The sequence below is a fragment of the Panthera leo genome, chromosome A1 (genome assembly GCF_018350215.1).
Source record: "Panthera leo isolate Ple1 chromosome A1, P.leo_Ple1_pat1.1, whole genome shotgun sequence".
In the NCBI taxonomy this organism is placed as follows: Eukaryota; Metazoa; Chordata; class Mammalia; order Carnivora; family Felidae; genus Panthera; species Panthera leo.
This window is the reverse complement of record NC_056679.1, coordinates 89,833,702-89,846,881: the sequence shown is the minus strand read 5'-3', so window position 1 is coordinate 89,846,881 and position 13,180 is coordinate 89,833,702. Positions and strand designations below refer to the sequence as shown.

Genomic DNA, 13,180 nt, shown 5'->3' with positions numbered 1-13,180 from the left:
TATTTAAAAATATTTAAAAATATTTTAAAATTTTTTCAATATTTATTTTTAAGAGAGACAGTGTGAGCGGGGGAGGGGCAGAGAGAGAGAGACACACACACAGAATCCAAAGCAGGCTCCAGGCTCTAAGCTGTCAGCAGAGAGCCTGACACAGGGCTCAAACTCATGAACTGTGAGATCATGACCTAAGCTGAAGTTGGATACTAACCCAGGTGCCCCAGTTTTCTGTTATTTTTAAAATGTTTGGTCTGTGGCAATCTGGGGTTTTTTTGTTGTGTTTTGTTTTTTTGCTACATCATTGTTTGAGAAGCACTGTACTAGACATTGGAATATAATATAAAATTTTTCATTCTGAGAAGAATATTAGAAATTATAGTGCTGATTTTAGCCATGGGTTAAAAGGCAATATATGTTCTGATGTGGAATTTTTACATCCACAGGGAACTCCATTTAAATAACAACCTGTTACGAGTTCTACCCTTTGAGCTGGGAAAACTGTTTCAGTTGCAGACTTTAGGCCTGAAAGGTATGATTTCTCATATTTGTGCTTCTTGTGGTTTGTATGTTGTGTCTTTGAGTCTAAAGAAGCTGTAAGAGGGGGATCTTGTCGCCAGGGATTTGCAGGCTCACTCTTCCCCAAACTTCATCAGTTTTTTAGGTACATCCCAGTGGTTTTCTCTCTTGTCCACCTGGAGACTGTCTGCTAATCTTTGTATTCCTTTTTACTCCTAGCCCGGCTTTTCTTTCTTCTATCCTTTGTTTCAGTCAGTTCAGTGTTCTGATGATACATTCCTCAGATCATACTTTATGTCATCATACTATAAATGGCTTTGTTTAAAAAATTTTTTTTTATGTTTATTTATGTTTGACAGAGAGAGTGCAAGTGGGGGAGGGGAAGAGAGAGAGGGAGACACAGAATCTGAAGCAGGCTCCAGGCTCTGAGCTGTCAGCACAAAGCTTGACACGGGACTGAAACTCACGAATAAATGGCTTCTTTTCCCTTGTATTCAAATCTCAAAAAACAAACTCACAAAGTACAGAAATTGAGTAGAAAATTTTCATCCATTGGGACATGTTAATATTCAGTTTTTAGCATTTTTTAAAACTTGATGTGTAAGGACTTCATTAATCTATTAGAATTTGAGGGCATAATTGATCCAGTAAGAATTATTGGGAAATATGTTTTTTAAATCAGTAAGATTAAAAGCTCTATTTTAGTAATAGGTCAATAAGAATTTTTTTTTTTTAACACATTAGATGATTGTTTGCTAATCTCGTATCCACCTCATTCTTTAATCAATTCCTAAAAAAATAGTCACATAATGAAGTCTTAAAGAATTGTACTTTTGTTTCTTAAGACTACATTTAGAAAATAAGGTTTTATTCCTGTAATCCTTTTCATTTCATAAAGGTAACAGTAATTTTACAAAAACAAATGGGAAAATATAAATAATACATTTGTAAATGTATACAAAACCATATTCATCAAACATCAGCTTTATAAGGTTTTCTTTGGAAAGTGTAGGCTGGGCTTGGCTGAGCTTGGCTGAGGATTCTTCTTTTTTTTTTTTTTTAATGCGTATTTTTGAGAGAGAGAGAGAGAGAGAGAGAGACCGAATGAACAGGGAAGGGGCAGACACACACACATACACACACACACACACACACACACACAGAATCTGAAGCAGGCTCCAAGCTGTCAGCACAGAGCCAAACATGGGGCTCGAACTCATGAACTGTGAGATCATGACCTGAGCCGAAGTCAGATGCTCAACCAACTAAGCCACCCAGCTACCCTTTGGCTGAGGCTCCTTAAATTAGGCCCTTTAAAGTTTTCTTGTTTTAACTTTGAAAAACAAAAATATAAAATGTAGCAACATCAGAATGAACAATTAATATTGTGTCACTTTTGTGTCTGTTTTCTAATACAAAGAAATAGAACATTACAGAATGTAAAAACCCTCTTTGTTTCTTCTTTAGGTCCCTTTCTCATCCCAGAAGCAGCTACTGTTTTATGTCCTCTTAGTTTCAGGTTTTGTAATCTTAACAGTATTTATTTTACAAAAATGTGTTCATTTCTCTAAGGATTCACAAACTTTATTTGACATTAGGGTCATTGGTCACACATGTCCACATTGTGTTAATGTGTATGAAAGCCTTGGAAGCGTTGGGGAGTGATAGGGCAGTCTTTGTGGCACCTTAGTTTTTGAGGATCCCTTGCTCTTTCATTTCAGAAAGATCCTCTAAAATGTTTGACATCTAGGTTTTAGGTTTCTTTCTTCGAAATAGAGTTTCACCGATTTTTTGGACAAATCCATTACTTTTCTGAGCTTGCCCCACTCACTTGTTAACTTCTGACAACCGCTGATTTGTTCTCCATTTCTAAAACTTTGTTATTTCAGGAATATTGTTAGTAGAATCATGCTGTATGTAACCTGAGATTAGTTTTTTCCACTCAGGTTAATTCTTTGACGATTCTCGCAGGCTGTTGCATGTTTGCTTCTTTATATTGATGAGCAGTGTTCCATGGTATGGATGAATCATGGTCTGTTTAACCAGTCACCTGTTGAAGGACATCTGGCTGGTTTCCAGTATTTGGCTATTGTGGATGAAGCAGCTATGAACAATTCTGTGTACAGATTATTATGGCACATAAGTCCTCATGTCTCTAGGATAGATGCCCAGGAGTGCAATTGCTTGGTCATATTTTAGTGTTGTTTAGTTTTTTAGGAATCTGCCAGACTTTTCCAGACTGGCTGTACTATTTAACATTTTCACCAGTAATGAATAAGTGATCCAGTTACTCTGAATCTTCCCCAGCTTTGGTGTTGTCACTATTGTTATTTTTAGTTTTTCTGATAGATGTGCAGTGACATCTCATTGTGGTTTTAATTTGCATTTTCCCGTTAAGTAAAGATATTGCACATTTTTGCATGTGCCTACTTGTCATCTGTATGTCATCATCTGTGGAGTATTCTTCATGCCTTTGCCCGTGTCCTAATTGAATTGTTTTTTTACTGTTGAATTTTCAGAGTCCGTTATATTTTCTGGATATTAGGCCTTTGTCAAATATGTGATTTGCAGACATGTTTTCCCCAGTTTGTAGTCTTTCCACCCACTTAACACACCCAGTTCCAGCACTGTGGGGCTTTCCCCCACACCAACAAGCAATTCTAGGATACCAGCTAGATGTCCTGTAATTCAACTAAATTCTGACACTACCTACCCAAAGATAGCCTCAGATTCCATGGATAAAAGGTTCAGTCCCACAGGACTGCTACTTGCCCATGCCTCCCTAACTTCAGATTCGTCACAAGGCCAGGTTGTCACCTGTGCTCCTGATCAAGGTTCCCGCAGTCCCCTCCTTGGGTTTGATCAGTTTGTGACAGTGGCTCACAGTAATAAGGAAACCCGTTTACTCACAGATTCCCAATTTATTATAAAATGATATAACTCTGGAGCAGCCAGATGGAAAAGATGAGTAGGGCAAGGTATGGGGAAAGGGCACAGAGCTTCCGTGCCCTCTTCCTCTCTCCGAGAGCACCACTCTTCTCGAGTCTCTATTTGTTCACCAACCCAGAGGCTCCTTGAACCCCATGCTTTTGGGTTTCTGTGGAGGCTTCATAACATAGGCATGACTGATTAAATCATTGGCCTTGATGATTGAGCTGACTTCCAGCCCCTCCTCCTGGGGGACTGGGACTGGAAGTTCTAACCTTCCAGTCACATGGTTGGTTCCTGTCAGCCAGCCCCCATCCTCCTGTGGAGGCTGAAAGTTACTTCATTGACACCACAAGAGGCACCTCTACAACTTCACTTTGGAAGAAATCCTTGAATCACTTTCAGGATTTTAGGAGCTTTAGGGTTCAGATATGTATTTCTTATTATAAATCATGATGTTACACAGGGTCTTTTCTGTAACAAAAGGTTTTGGTTTTGATGAAGTTGTTTACCATATTTTCCTTTTATGGATCCTGTGTTTTGTACTGAACGTTTCATGGCTTTATGTTTTACATTTAAGTCTGTGATCTGAGTTAAAATAGAGCTAAAAGAAGTAAAGGATTAGTTCAAGTTTCATTCCTTTGTCTGTGAATGTCCAGTTGCCCTAGCATCATCTGTTGAAAAGTCTACCCGCCATTGAATTTCCTTTATACCTTTCTCTCGAATCAGTTGGACATATCTGTGTGGATCTATTTCTGGATTCTCTCGTCTTTTCCATTGATGTGTCTGCCCCTTTGCCAATAGTTACTTGAAAGTTGAAATAAGGTAATTAAGTCTTGAAATAGGATAGACTGATTCCCCTACAGTAGTCTTTTTCAAAATGTTTTTAGCTATTTTAGTTCCTTTGCCTTTCCATATATATTTAGAATAGTCCTGTCTATAGTTAAAAGAAATATTGCTGGGATTTTGATCAGAATAGTGTTAAACCTGTATATCAAATTAGGGGAGAATTAACATCTTTAATATGTTGAGTGTTCTGATCCGTGAATATGCCATGTCTCCTTATATTTAGAATTTTGATTTTTTTTTCATCAGTATTGTGTAGTTTTTGGTATATAAGCTACATAAATGTTTTGTTAGATTTATTTCTAAGTCTTTTTGTTTGTTTGTTTTCAAGTGGTTGTAAATTATAATTATTAAATTTTGCTTTCCATGTGTATGTTCCTGGACATAATACAGTGGATTTTTTTTTTTTTTTTTTTTTTTTTTTTAATTTCACCCATCCTCCCAACCCCCACCCCCTTCCCTCTGACAACGACTAGTTTGTTTTCTGTACTTAAGAGTCTGGTTTTGTTTGTTTGTTCATTTGTTTTGCTTTTTAGATTCCACATATAAGTGGGATCATGTATTTGTCTTCTTCTGTCTGACTTATTTCACTTAGTATAATAATATTCCATTGTATGTACATACCATATCTTCTTTATCCATTCATCTATGGATGGATAATTGGGTTGCTTCCATATCTTCTTGGCCATAGTGAATAATGCTGCGTGGAATATTACTTAGCCATAAAAAGAGAGAAAGCACAAGATCTTGCCATTTGTGACAACATGGATGGATGTACAGGATATTTTATACTCAGTAAAATAAGTCAGACATGGTTCATATATCTTTTTGAATTGGATGGATTTTTATATTAGAGTCTTAGGAGTTGCTTTTTTTGGTATACTTAATGGTAAAATTTTTGGGAATTTTCTATGTAGAAAATTATGTCATCTGGAAATAGGGATAATTTTATTTCTTCCTTCCCAATATGTCTGCTTTTTCTTTCCTTTTCTTGACTTATCGTACTGACTAGAACTTCCGGCATCATGTTGAATAAGAGTTGTGAGAACAGACATCCCTCTTTTTCCTGATATATGGAAGTATTCTGTGTGCACTATTATGTATAACGTTAGCAGTAGGTATTTTGTAGATCGTCTTTATCAATTTGAGGAAGTTTCCCTCTGCCCGTTTGCTGAGAGTTATTAATCATGAATAGGTGTTTAATTTTGTCAAATGCTTGTTTTGTATCAGTTGATATGATTTCTTTGTTAGCCTTGTAATTGATTTTTAAATATTGAACCAGCCTTGCATTCCTGGAACAAATCCCACTTGGTCATGGTTATAAATCTTTTTATATATTGCTTAATTCTGTATGCTAATATTTTCTTAAGGATTTTTGACTCGATATTCATAAAGGTATTTGTCTTTAATTTTCATTTGTTTTATGCTCAATTTGTCTGGTTTTGGCATCTAGGTAATGCTAGCTTTCTGAAATGAATTTGAAAGTGTTCCCTCATCTTTTGTTTTCTGGAAGAGAGTCTATAGAATTAGAGTTAATTCTTAAAGTGTTTAGTAGAATTTTCCAGTGAAACATTTCGGGCCTGGAGATTTCTGGTAGTTTTTAAATTTTGAATTCATTTCCTTTAATAGGTATAGGGCTATTTAAGTTTTGTACTGGGTGAGTGAGTACAGTTTGTGTATTTCAAGGAAATGGCCGCATTCATATATGTTGTTAAATTTATGTATCTAGAATTGTTCATGGTATTCCCTTATCCTTTTGATTTCTGTAGGGTTTATATTTTTTATATTGGTAATTTTTGTCTTCATTTTCTTTGTGAGTCTTGGCATAAGTTTGCCAATTTTATTGATCTTTTCAAAGAAACCGCTTTTTAAAAATTCCTCTTTTTCTGTTTTCAATCCATTGATTCCTATTTTTTAGTGTTTTTAATCCTTCTTTTTGCTTTCAGTTTATTTTGCTCTTTCTAGGTTCTTCAGATGGGACTTAAATGTTTATTTTGAGAGAGGGAGCACTCAAGTGGGGTAGGGGCAGAGAGAAGAAGAGAGAGAATCCAAGCAGACTTAAGGCGGTCAGTGCAGAGTCTGATGTGGGGCTCAATCTCATGAACCATGAGATCATGACCTGCGCCGAAATAAAGAGTTGGATGCACAACTGACTAAGCCGCCCAGGCTCCCCTGAGACTTTTCCTTTTCTAATGTATACATTAGGTGCTATAAATGTCCCTCTTGGCTCTGCTTTAGCTGTGTCCAGCCACAAATTTTGTGTCCCTTGGACACTGGACAAGAATATGAATTGGGTAGAATCTTCTATAAATCTCAACTGGATCCTCTGTATTAACACTAGGGTCTGTTAGATTGATGGTATTTAGAGGATTTTTTTGTCTAGTTCTTTTTTGTTGTTGTTTGTTTTTGTCTAGTTCTGTCAGTTGTTGTGAGATGAGTGCTGAAGTATCAGCATAATTGTAGATTTTTCTATTGTCCTTTCAGTTCTATCAGTTTTTGCTTAAAATATTTTTTAGTTCTTTCATTTTGTGGATGCATGTTTAGAATTGCTGTGTCTTCTCCTTTATCATTACATAATGTCACTTTCTCTAGTAAATTTATTTTCTCTGAAATCAACTTTATCTGATATTAGTCACCCTTGCTTTCCTTTTGTTAAGGTTTACATGACGTATATTTTCCCATCCTTTTCTTTTCAGCCTGCTTGTATTGTTATATTTGAAGCAAGTTTCATGTAATAACATACATAACTTATCAAGTCTTGTAGGGCTATCATTTTACATTTTGAGTGAAATAATAGAATCTCTAACTCTGTGACCTTTCATATGCCCCCTGTTTATAGTATCATTGTCTTAATATTTTCTCTACCTATATTTAGAACCAAGTCAGTGTTACAAAGACATTTTAACGGCTGAACATGAGTTAGAAACCTTAAGTGAAGGAAAGCCTATGTTTGTCCCTTTTTAAAGACCATGGTCTTTTTTCTTATGTTCCAGGGTTCCTTCTTTTATCATTTCCTTTCTATTTAGAGAACTTCTGTTCTGATTCTTTTATAGTAGGCCTGCTGGCAACAGATTCTCTTAGTTTTCAGTCCTCTGAGAATGTCTTTATTTCTCCTTCATTCCTAAAGGCTGTTTTCACTGGGGATTGGTTCTGGGTTGTCGGTTCTTTTCTTTCAGCACCTAAAGTTATTGTGCCACTTCCCTTTAACCACCATGGCTTGTGATGAGAAATCTGCTCATTCAAGTTGTGTTTCCCCTAGTTCTTACTCTTACCTAGAGGGAAGGTGTTTTACTCTGGCTGCCTTCAACATTGTCTTTGTCTTTAGTTTTTAGAAGTTTAGTTGCTGTGTGGTTTGTTGTGGGTTCTTTTGAATGTGTCCTATTTGGATTTTATCAGACTGTTGAATCTGCACGTTTGTGTTTCTCCAAATCTGGGGAGTTTTTCAGCTGTTATTTGAGTACTGTTTCAGCTCTGTGCTTCTTGTCTGTTTCCATAACTCTGAGGACATGAACCTTAGAATTTTCTTGTGGTCCCACAGGTTCCTGAGGCTCTTTTCATTTTTTTTTTTTTTTTCAGTTTCCTTTCTGTTGTTCTGTTGTTCAGTTTCCTTTCTGTTGTTCCTTACTGTCTTCCAGTTCACTGATTATTTCCTTTGATGCTTTATTTTGCTGTTGAACCCATCCACCGAGCTTTTTATTTCATGTATTCAGTTTTTCAGTTTCAATATTTCCATTTTTAAAAATATGTTTTGTTAATTTGCCAAAACTTTTTCTTGGTTGAGTCTTCCTATTTTTTCATTTATTTCAAGCATGTTTGTAATTTCTCATAGAAGTGCTCATTGAAACGTGCCTGCTCTATTTAGGTCAGATTATTCTAATGTTTTTGTCATCTTGGTGTTGAGTCTTGTTTATCTTTATTCATTTAGTTTGAATTCTTCCTAGTTCTTGGTAGGATGAGTGATTTTCACCTGAAACTGGAAGTACTCATATTATAAAACTTTGGATCTTACTTAAACCTATTTTGCTCTTTCTAACTGCTCTGGCAGAGAAAGTGAGGGGGGCAGTATCTTTTGAACTTTCATTTGGCATGGTTAACATAATCACTTTATAATGATTTATAAATCATTTGTCCTTTTCAATTTATAAAATTTATTATTAGTCTTTCTTAAAGTGGAGCTATGGTATCCAGGACCTTCACTGTTCAAAACAGTTCATTATACTGTTAATTTTCATAAGCACATAAGAAATCCTTCTGAGAGGATTTGAGACTCTTGTAGATACATGTAAATCATTCCATTTGCTTTCATTTTTAGCACTTATGAAACCGTCATTGAATTTACAGATGGCTCACAGTCCTGAGGTTTTCCCTTTTCCTTAGTGACTACATCTTTTTTAAAATTAAAAAAAAAAATGTTTTTATTATTTTAGAGAGACAGCATGAGCAGGGGAAAGGGGCAGAGGGGGAGAGAGAAAGAGAATGAAAGAATCTCAGGCAGGCTCCATGCTCAGCACAGACTCTGACAGAGGGCTCAATCCCACAACCCTGGGATCATGGGATCATGACCTGAGCCAAAATCAAGAGTCAGATGCTCAACCGATGGAGCTACCCTGGCGCTCCAGTAACTTGATCTTAAATCAGATCTGTCCCATCTTGTTATTGCTTTATTTAGTAGAGTTTTTAAAAATCTAAATGAAGACTACATCTGTCATGAGGATATCTTCGTGTTAGCTTTGTTGCATCTTAACTTTTGATTCTCTGATCCATTATAGTGGCTGTCCTCTTTCCCTTGTCCTCTTTCCCATTCTTCTCCATCCAGTTTCACTTGCTTTTGATTGTCATAAAAGTGTTGATGACACAGGGCCAGATACAGAGCACTATTAGATATCTTCTAGATTGACATTAGTCCACAATAATTGTTTTCTGGATACTTCTGCAGAACGTGGTTTCAATCATTTTTATTCTTCATGTCAGAAACTGAAAAAATATTTCCTCTAGTTTGGTATCTTACTAATAACTACATATATTGTGATAGGTCTGATAATTTTGGTATGTTTTTTCACTTTTGCAATATTTTATTACCTTTCTTGGTTTCATTTTACCTTTTTAAAAAATATTTCCAGGAAATCCACTTACCCAGGATATATTGAACCTCTATCTGGAACCAGATGGAACAAGAAGGCTACTGAACTATTTGCTTGATAATTTGGCAGGTACTGCAAAAAGAAGTAAGTGGTCATTTGCTTAAATGATTTTTTTAAGAAGATGTGTAAGAATATTACTTAATTTTGTGTTTATATTCAACTAGTTTCAACAGAACAGCCACCTCCAAGATCTTGGATTATGTTACAAGAACCGGACAGAACAAGGCCAACTGGTTGGTAGCCTTATATTTTTTTAACTTATTTTTACTTGATGTTACATATCTAACAGTGTTGTTGGCATTCTTTAGATTATGATTTTTACTTGATATTACATACCTAACAGTGTTGTTGGCATTCTTTAGATTATGGGCTGTGTTACATTTGTATGCTTGAGATTGATTTGGCTTGGGAGATCATAATAAAGACTAAATTATTGCTTACCTGACCTCTGTAATATGCTGTAGGTCTGCTGTAGAGCAATGCTTCTCAACCTCCGGCATTTTTATCCCCTGGGGGACATTTAGCAATGTCTGGAGACATTTTTTGATTGTCACAAATAGGGGAAGTGCTACTGACGTCTCATGGTTAGAGATCAGAGATGCTGCTGAGCATGCTACAGTGCACAGCATAGCCCCCCACAGCAAAGAATTTACCCACCCGTAATGTTAGTGATGCCATTGTTAAGAAATTATGTTGAAAAGATGCCTTTGCACACTATTTTTTAAAAATTGTTTTAAATGTTTATTCATTTTTTGAGAGAGAGAGGAATGGGGGGAGGGGCAGAGAGAGAGGGAGACACAGAATCCAAAGCAGGCTCCAGGCTCTGAGCTGTCAGCACAGAGCCAAACATGGGGCTCGAACTCACGAACCGTGAGATCATGACCTGAGCTGAAGTCAGACAGCCACCCAGGCGCCCCAGCTTGTACACTATTTTTTAATTGGGCTGTAAAGAATTGATCAGACTCATTTGTTATAATAAATATACCAAAATCTTTAGATTGGAAGTTTTCAAACCCTATTATGTTCCAAATGTATTTGATACTACAGAATTGTAAGACAGCTAAAGCACTTACTTGAGAGAAATGGAACTAATGACCCCTAATTTCCTTTTAACTTAAATTGTATGAAAATAGTTTGGGAATTACATGATGTGTATAATAGGATTTAGTCTATGATACCTTTTCCTTTTGTGTGAATTAATAATAGTTGCTCTTTAAAAGAAAATAAGCCATGCCTATTAAGAGGATTGTCAGTTTTCCACGTTGTACATTAGCAGTTAGCAAAGTGGTAGGGGGAGTATAGAAATGAGGAGCCCTGGTCTTACAGACCAAGGGACTCAAGATCTTAGTCTTTTAGCTTTGAGCCTTCTGTGGTATCTCTGTAGCATTAGATAACACATTGTGTTATAATTTGTTCACCTATCTGACCTTCCTTCCTTATCCAACTTATATCCGCTGTGTCTGGCAGATAGTAGTAGCTTTTCAATGAATATATATTGAATGAATAAAATCAACCTTAGCATTTAAGTGAAAACTATTGATATTAATTATGTTTTTTTTTCTGCCACGTGTGTGAATAAGTAAAGTTATCTTTCCTACAGCCTTGTTTTCTGTCATGTGCTATAATGTTCTTTGTGATAAATATGCGACCCGGCAGTTATACGGCTACTGTCCATCTTGGGCACTAAATTGGGACTACAGGAAAAAGGCCATTATTCAAGAAATTTTGAACTGCAATGCTGATATCATAAGTCTTCAGGTAAGTCATCGGAACAGTGTTTAAATTGCACAAATGCCCCAGTGTTGATAAGCAAGGAGCAAAATGGGAATGCATTATCCTGACACATTTAAAGTTCCAGCTTTAGCACTTCTTAAAGTATTGGCTTTTTCTGTTTTTAGTGAATCCTGGAACATTCACTACCTGCTTCATTTAGCTGCGCTGTGCTGCCACATTAAGCAAATAGGTTATTTTGGGTTTTAGGCATTTGCTTTGACAGTTAAAATATTCATCTTTCCCTCTCAAATGCCCTTGCACACTATTTTTTAATTGGGTGGCAAATATTATTGAAACTGTGGCATTGTCAAGGTATGGTTTTGCTTTACCATCAGCAGTAATAGAGGAATTAGGACATGGTGGAAAGAGCGTTGAACCTGATGCACAGTAACTTTGGGGTCTCAGTCCTACTCTCCTGATAATTCATACGACCTTGGGCAAGTCACTTTCTCCCTGTGGTCTGAAAGTATGATCTGTGATGTTCCTTCTACCTCTGTTGATTCTTGTTCCCCATCTATTATAAAATATAAGAAAATATACACACATGGAGGTGTATGTCTTTCCATTATTTACTCCTAAGCAATAGGATACCAGCAGGTATCTATAAAAAGACAAGTAGGGTTTCAGATAAAATATGTTGGAAAGATGTTATGTTCCTCATTGTGCATAGCAGTCCTTTGAAATTATTTGAGCCCCTCAAACTGTACACATAAAGTTAATGTGTAGGACTGATTTTTTTGTCTTATGAAATAACTTTGCCATTTACAATTTTTCAGGAGGTTGAAACAGAACAGTATTACAGTTTTTTTCTGGTAGAACTGAAAGAACGTGGCTATAATGGATTCTTTAGTCCTAAATCTAGAGCTAGGACAATGTCAGAACAAGAAAGAAAACATGTCGATGGCTGTGCAATATTCTTCAAGACGGAAAAGTAAGTCCTCTTACATTTAAAAAAGAAAATTTTTTCAGTATTTGCAGGGAGTCAAGGGTGTGGAAATTAGTTGACAAATAAGAGAATGAAGCATTGTTGTTATTGCTCAGTAAAACAGTACTCTTCAATAGTTTTGTTTTAAATCATCAGAAATAATCTTGTTTTGGAGACTTGTTGAAAGTGCTGCTGTTTCTTCAGGTGTTTACTAGGGTTTAACTCCAATTGTTAATTGAAACTTCTTGTAATTAACATTCCCTCTAGGATGGTAGAGGGATTCTTAAACCCAGATTTTGGAAAAGATTTATTTAAAAATTACAAGACGGACTATTCCAACATGAAACTTACACAGAAGATGACTACCTTATCTTACATTGTAAAAGTATTTCAAGATGTTATTTATATCAGTAACAGACTAAGAATAACTTGAAACAGATGTGGGAAGCTTGGTGTTAAGTGTGGACGATTTTCCATAATGTGATTTACTTGCCATTGTATTTGTTCAGGAAGTTCGGGAAAACTGCATTTCCCACAAAGCTAATACTTTGGTATTCCCAATTCTATGTTTGTGTGTGTGTTTTTGTTTGTGTTTTAGATTTACTTTGGTTCAGAAACACACTGTTGAATTTAATCAGCTAGCAATGGCAAATTCAGAAGGGTCTGAAGCCATGCTGAACAGAGTCATGACAAAAGATAACATTGGAGTTGCAGTACTGCTAGAACTTCGAAAGGAATTGATTGAAATGTCATGTGAGTGACCTTTTCACTTCCTGTAAAAATTGACCTCCAAAATCTGATAGAAAGCAGAAAATTTGTTACATATTAATAGTCTTGTCTAACACCTGAAGAAACTCAGTGAGAATTTAAGTCCTTTCTAAAATATCCTATCCGTTTCTCTCTACCACAAAGCTTAAGATTGAGAAAGCAGTGCCCAGAAAAGTATTCCAAATTTTGAAAGGCATAAAACCAGAGGAGAAAATGGTGTTTTTGCTCCCCACTATTTTTCACACAAAAACAATGTTGAAGTAAATATTAGTTAAAATAACTGCTC

The 13,180-nt window shown here is 36.0% G+C and overlaps 1 protein-coding gene across 4 annotated transcripts in view; it reads left to right on the top strand.

The window, feature by feature from the left end:
* Positions 1-13,180, top strand: part of CNOT6 (CCR4-NOT transcription complex subunit 6) — a 76,964-nt gene that overhangs the window by 54,018 nt on the left and 9,766 nt on the right. For 3 of the 4 annotated variants that reach the window (XR_006200694.1, XM_042932347.1, XM_042932356.1), the window contains 6 exons: positions 441-526; positions 9,408-9,512; positions 9,593-9,661; positions 11,029-11,186; positions 11,978-12,132; positions 12,725-12,879. Coding sequence is in view for 3 of the 4 variants with exons in the window: in XM_042932347.1 (XP_042788281.1) it covers positions 441-526; positions 9,408-9,512; positions 9,593-9,661; positions 11,029-11,186; positions 11,978-12,132; positions 12,725-12,879 (728 nt within the window). In the remaining variant the exon portion in view is untranslated. The remainder of the gene's footprint in view (positions 1-440; positions 527-9,407; positions 9,513-9,592; positions 9,662-11,028; positions 11,187-11,977; positions 12,133-12,724; positions 12,880-13,180) is intronic. The other variant, XM_042932338.1, reaches the window with a different exon arrangement.